This window comes from Salvia splendens, chromosome 5 (assembly GCF_004379255.2).
Source record: "Salvia splendens isolate huo1 chromosome 5, SspV2, whole genome shotgun sequence".
NCBI lineage: Eukaryota > Viridiplantae > Streptophyta > Magnoliopsida > Lamiales > Lamiaceae > Salvia > Salvia splendens.
Genome location: NC_056036.1, coordinates 33,451,644 through 33,458,444, shown reverse-complemented (window position 1 = coordinate 33,458,444; position 6,801 = coordinate 33,451,644). Strand labels below are relative to the sequence as shown.

Genomic DNA, 6,801 nt, shown 5'->3' with positions numbered 1-6,801 from the left:
GGTCCGTGCATTTGCTGACATGCGCCAACAAGAATCCCATATTCGACTTCAGCAGGATTTAATTGAAAAGTTATGGGCGCGGAAGAGTGCACGTTGATATTTATTAAGTAATTTGTGGAAATCGTTGTTATTTTAGTTGAATTGTACTTTTAAAAAAAAATTATTTTGATTATATATGTTTTTTTTAATTTATATAAAATGGTTGCATTTTCCTCGTATTCGTATCGAAATTTTAATTCTGTATTTGTGAATTTGTGATTTTGTTTGTTGGGATGTCTTAATGCTAGTTCACTAGTGTGCAGTGGGATGCCCTAGTGATGTGGCAGTGCAGTGGCTAGTCCTAGCTACGTGACAGGAGGTGTTTTTGGCTAGTCCTAGTGCCAGTCCGTCGGGATATCGGTGCTATTGTGGATGCTCTAAAACACCTCCTGCCACGTCACTAGGACATCCCACCACATTGCCACATCACTAGGACATCCCTCGCAATAATAGCCTAACACTAGGACTAAGCAACACCCTAGCCAATAAAACAAATTGAAAAATACGATTAATTCATTTTAATTGTTGGTGTTTATCAAATATACAAAAAATGGTGCAATGAGTGGTAAATATTGAGTATAAATTAAAAAAGGTGAAAAAAATATAAAAAATAAATAAAAAATGTAACGTCCTACCTCTTGTCCGCGCAATAGCAGAAAAGAGCACGGACATCAGGTAGGACGTCCGGTTTCAGGCGTGGAAAAGAGCTCGTCCTACCTGTCGTCCTACCTGATGTCCGCTATTGCGGCGAACACCCCTACAAACATCCTGCTAGTCTTATCTGACGTCCGACCTTATATCCGCTATTGCGAATGCTCTAAATGAAATAAACCCAACGCCCCTTCTACTTCCAGTATCACCCTTGCCGCCCCAAGCAAAAGTGGGGTCAGGTACAATAGCTTTTACCTATTGGTAAAATATTGAAACATTTTTTTATATTTTGTTATATTATTTTAAATTATTAATTTATTTTATTACTTGATTTATGTCATAAAGTATATACATATTTTGGTATTGTAATCTACATCACATATTGACATTTTCAATCTCGAGCATTTTGCCCTAAGTTATTTTTTATTTCTTTTATTTAATTATTAATTTATTTTATTCAATTATTATTACATTTATTTCTATATATCCTTCCAAATATCATATAAATTATTCTTTCAAAAAAATAATGTGAACTACAATTAAATGAATGTGTAATAATTTTTATTATAAATTTAAATTATAAAATAATTTATATAATTTTTATATGAGTTTTTAATATATTTGAATAAATTATACATTAAAAATATATATATAAAAAAATTAATAGAGTTGAGTTGGGTTTATTGATGGAAGTAAAAGTTTAGTAAGCTATTGAGGGTTGTATATTAATATGTGTATGAGATAAAATGAATATTTTATCAAAAAGTTGATTGAGGTTGGATTGAGTGAGGGTCACTGATGCGGATAGTCTAACACAACATATAGTATCCTTTTTCAGATACCCTATTTAATTTAAATCATTTCTTTTTTTAGTAAAATAAATATATTAATAATTATATTTATTTATTTTTATCTATTTAGTTTTATCTATTTATTATATTTTCACCTCTCTCCTTTATTTTATCATTGCTTAAATTTCTAAATATTACTTCATTTGTATGTTACAATTTCCTTTTCATTTTATCACATGAAAGATGTCATATTTAAAAAAAAATTCTCTCACGCCCATATACGTCCATGAATAAATGTCTTATATTTGACCGGCTCGGCTTTTAAGAAATTGTTTGACTTTGTAAAGAAAGGTGGGTATGAAAAGTTAGTGGAATGTGGGTCCTACTTTTATATATTAATTTTATAATAAAATGTGATCGAAATGAGTTAGTAGAATAGAGGGTCCACAGTATAGTAAAAGTGAAATGAGATATTTATTGGAGGACGGACGAAAAAGGAAAAATGAGGTATTTAATAGTGGACGGAGGGAGTATAAAAATACATTTTCACTCTTTGTTTACCATACAAAGCAGCATCTCCTTAAATCGCGTGTCATCACTCAAGTGTGACATCTATTATGGAACCGAGGGAACATTATTTTTTTAAAACCCATGTATACAATACACGTCACGTTTAAAACGAGAAGGAGAGAGTATTTCTTTTACACTCCTATGTTAGTATGAATGGCTCTTTCTTTACTCTAAAATCTTCATTAGCAGGTGGTCCAACCGTTGCGCGTATGTATATTTTTTTTGTCTTCCAATATAAACAATAAATACTACTATTAAAATTATAATAGAAAATAGTCTCTTACCTTATTATCTTTACATTATTATCTTCCAATAGACTATTTTTTACATCATAATCTCTCTTACTTTACTCCATCTCTAATTTAACTATTTATTATACGTTTCTCATTCAGTTGTTAAATTTGATTTGTTCATTTCTTTTCAATTTCCTGCTCTATACTAACAAGAATACAAAGTTAAAAATAAATAGGCAGAAAGTAATTTACAGCACGTACCCATTGTTTTCTATTAAGAGAAAACTGTTCGAGCCAACATATGGCAAGCAAAGTTCGTGACAAGCAGTTAAGAGTTATACCGTTAATTGCCCAAGCATGAAACAGAAGCAAAACTCCAAACCGAACAACAAAATATACCTACTATCACAAACAACATAATCAGTCTAAAGCAAGCAAAAGCAGTAACACTAATGGCAAAAAACCGAACATCGGGGCACTCGAAATCGTAAAATATATATGGCCTAATAGTGTGAAAGATGTTCCTTTTTTTAGTTTGTCCACTACCAAGAGTGGGAAGTAGTCGTTGCTATGTGAAAACCAGCCTAACTCGGTGCCCTCCACTCTAGTGGCCATGAAGCCTATGATGCCTTCGCACAAACCCCATGGCCCAACTCTTAGCTTGGAATGGGCATGCCAGAATAAGCACTGCAAATCCCAGCCAGTGGTTTGGGCCAATATCCAACCAATATAAGAGCATCTCCAATGGCGGCGAGCGGAAAGGCTAGCCGATTCCCGGCGCTGGCCGGTCCGCTCGCCGAACCATTGGAACCGGCGAGCGCCATTTTGGAGAAAAAATCAGTGACCCGACGCTGATTTTCGGGCGCTGGCCGATCCGCTCGCCGGTCGGCTGGCCGCCATTGCAGGCTCTCGATTGGCGAGCGATCGGCCAGCTCGAATTTTTATTTTTTTCGAAACACTATATATACGCGATTTGCAAGTCATTTTCATTCGCACCACTTGTTTTAACGAGTTTTCTCTCAATCTTAATTTCTGTACAAGAGTTTATTTTTTTCGAAACACTATATATACGCGATTTGCAAGTCATTTTCATTCGCACCACTTGTTTTAACGAGTTTTCTCTCAATCTTAATTTCTGTACAAGAGCAGCACCACTTGTTTTAAGTGGTTTTCTCTCAATCTTAATTTCTGTACAAGAGCAACAACGTGAAATGATTTTTTTAATTTATATATTATTATTGAATTTTTTCGTATTTGTGTCGTTAATTTAATTCCATATTTTGTGTGATTGTTAATTATTTGTTAACAGGAGGAGTTTGTGGCTAGCCTATGACTGACCTATTACCATTAGAGATGGTATAATACCCCCACTTGGGTTATAAGCCATCGTTACAAGGCTCGGCGACATAGCTACGCATTTGACTCATTTATATATTGCAACAATTTATGTTATGATATCAATGTGGGATGATAAACAAGAAACTTTGAAGTTTCTAGTTTAGTGAATAAAGCATGTTATTTTATTCACATTTGAGAGGCTCAATTATGCTTTATGTCTTTATTAATCATAAGTTCATAACTGGAAATTCCAGTTTCTGTTTCATTGATCTTGTTATTTAAGTGGGTGAATTACTATGATGGAGTTTTTATATTTGTTCATTTACGAAAAGGGATTGTTATTGGTTTTCCCATTCAGTTGTTAAATTTAATATTATTGTTTTTTTAAATGAGTGCTCAAAACGAAAACATCTACTATAATGAGATACAGGAAGTATGTACTACTCCTATTAGGTTTACATTAAAACAACCTAAAAAACACTTGAATAAAGAATGATAATATAGAGAATCTTCTGAATTAATTGTAAATAATTGGAGTAAATTACCATTTAATGTAATATTTATATTAAAATAGTTGGAGATGTTTATAAAGTTAGATGAAACAATTCTTCCTTCGTAGCACAACTTATATTCTTTTCGGGATATCCTATTTAGTTTAAATCATTTCTATTTTAATAAAATATAAATTAATCATTATTTTTACCTAACTTTCTTCTATTTTCACTTCTGTAGTTAATTTTATTATTGCTCAACTCTCTAAATATTACTACTACTCTATTTTCTTAAATCATGTATATAAAATGCATGTTTAATTTACAGTAGAACGGTTGGAGTACTACTTTGGCACTCCCATTATGATATGAAACCCTCTTTACTCTGGAATCTTCATTACCAAGTGGTCCGTCAGGCATACGAATAATTTTTTTTTTCTTCCAATATAAATAATTTATACCACTACTATTAAATTACTATAGAAATATTTAAAATATATAGTGTTAATGATAGTGAATTTTATTTAGAATGAGTCGGACTTGAGCTCAATTGAATTAGATTAATTATTTAATTTAAAATGTCTAATTTTGAAGACTAATTCTAGTAGGCAATGATTATATTTTATTCGATATAGCAAAGAATAGATTTTTATCCGCAAGCAGATGAGACGCGACGCCAGAGGTTCAAACAAATTTGGTCAAAAATAGAGAAGATGATGAATTGGAATTGGAATTGGAATTGGAATTGGGAATTGGGAATATGGTAAATTTGAAAACCGTAGTAAATGTATATATGTTGATGGGTGTTGTGACTGAAGAAGCAAAAGCAATGCATCCTTTGTTCTTCTTCTTCTTCTTCTCCGATCCATATCCATTTGAAGTCTGCAATCAATATCTTTATTCGAAGCCCAACTCTTCCAAATATCGGAAACCCGGTTGTGGCGATTAGAGCTCCACGAAAACCAGAAATCCCCAAATTCAAAATTCATCTTTTCCTTCTTCCATGAAACGAAATTATGAATCTTTCTCCATCTAATAATCTATCTTATGGATTCCAATTCCAATCTCAAACCCCCTACCCCTACTTACAAGGTTGCTATGCTTCTACTTCTACCTTCTTTTCTTCTCTCTTCCTTTCCACCTCTCACTTTCCCATCATTTTGTTTCAGGATTACTACACGATCTTACAAGTCGATTATGATGCAACTGACCACAACATCCGCCTCAATTACCGCAAGCTCGCCTTGGTTGCTTTCCACTTCATTCATCTTATTTGAATTTTGAACCCAATCTCTTCCATCTCTTCTTCTAATTCACCTTCTTCATTTGCAGAAGTGGCATCCTGACAAGCACAAGGGTGATGCTGCTGCTACCTCTATATTTCAAGAAATTAATGAAGCTTATTCTGGTACATCAATCCCATTTTCGATTTTGGGATTTTATCTACATTTTTGTTGCCTTCTTTTTGCACAATGGAATTGATCAACTTTCCTCACAATTCATTCAGTGTTAAGTGATCCAGATAAGAGACTTGAATATGATTTGAATGGAAATTATGAGATCGACAAGTATACTCTACGGGTTAGTATTTTGTGGCAATATCTGATCCAACTCATTCTACTTTGCTATTGTTGCTCATAGTTTTGATCGGCACCTCCCTTTGTAGGAATATTTAGCCAGATTCAAAGGAATGATACTCACTTGTAATGGTCTTGGTATGACCCAAGTCCCAAACATCAAAATGGTGAGCATGATTAACTGGTTTACACTTTAGATGCTTCACTTGTTTGATTGAATGATCTCTACCATCTATACTATTACTGGTGACTACACTACTGTAGAATGAGTGAAATGATTATGAAAGGGGGAAAGCTTCATACGTAGATAAGTTGAATCCATATATATATCACAGCTAGACTAATACGTGCTGATCTTCCTTTCATGTGCAGCCTATTGCAGTAGTTGTAGTACTATATTATGGTGGTCTTGGAAATGTATGTGCAAGACAGTCTGTTCATTCACTTTCGTAAGTTTGCTGTGATTTGATAATGATGTTCGTACGTTTCATGTGATCCACCCGTGCATAGTTCTTTCGTCCCCATGAGTGAGCAAAGCTAGAGCCTAGAGACAGTAATTGTAACGATAATGAATTTTCTGTCTTAATGACAAGCCGAAAGGATCGAGTATAAAGTGCTAATAAATACATAATATATGATTTATGTTTACATTTTGCAGCTTGGCATTTCTGGTTGATGAAAACTGTAAGTGGTTTGTGTTTATTTTTGTTGATTGTGCAGGTCACAGGCACTAATGGAACTCAATGATTTAAAGGAAAATTGAGGTTTGGAGGGAGTCATTTTATTTATTCACATCTCTCCATCTCAATATTCTTGTCTGTCAACATTCAGAGATGAGACAAATATTTGTATCATGTTGTCAAGTAAAGTAGTGCAGAAAACATGTTGAAAAACATCATTTCGTGTTCATACTAGTTATGCAGGCCTAATCTTGTGGTATTTCTTCGTCCGCTCTTTGTCCATTATCTAACAACAGATGCGCGAATGCCAGCTTAAACTAACAAGGTCGAAATACGTTGAACTATCTGTAGCAAAATTAACTGCAGTGTGATTGTTCTCTTTCCAGTAAAGGGGGAAGGACTTGAATCTGATTCTTGTGTTGATTGCTGGG

The 6,801-nt window shown here is 33.7% G+C and overlaps 1 protein-coding gene across 4 annotated transcripts; it reads left to right on the top strand.

Annotated features, from left to right (window-relative positions):
- The first annotated feature begins 4,776 nt into the window (after positions 1 to 4,776).
- LOC121805502 (dnAJ-like protein slr0093) lies at positions 4,777 to 6,629 on the top strand. 4 transcript variants are annotated; one of them, XM_042205380.1, is made up of 7 exons: positions 4,777 to 5,205; positions 5,283 to 5,360; positions 5,446 to 5,521; positions 5,621 to 5,694; positions 5,780 to 5,857; positions 6,063 to 6,139; positions 6,411 to 6,629. In XM_042205380.1, exons 1-7 carry the CDS (start codon positions 5,161 to 5,163, stop codon positions 6,451 to 6,453), a joined length of 471 nt encoding a protein of 156 aa, XP_042061314.1. In that variant the 5' UTR covers positions 4,777 to 5,160; the 3' UTR covers positions 6,454 to 6,629. The 4 variants fall into 4 exon arrangements, with proteins under 4 accessions (XP_042061314.1, XP_042061316.1, XP_042061315.1 ...); XM_042205382.1 differs by having other exon boundaries at positions 4,778 to 5,205; positions 6,063 to 6,107; XM_042205381.1 differs by having other exon boundaries at positions 4,779 to 5,205; positions 6,063 to 6,629.
- The last annotated feature ends 172 nt before the right edge of the window (positions 6,630 to 6,801 follow it).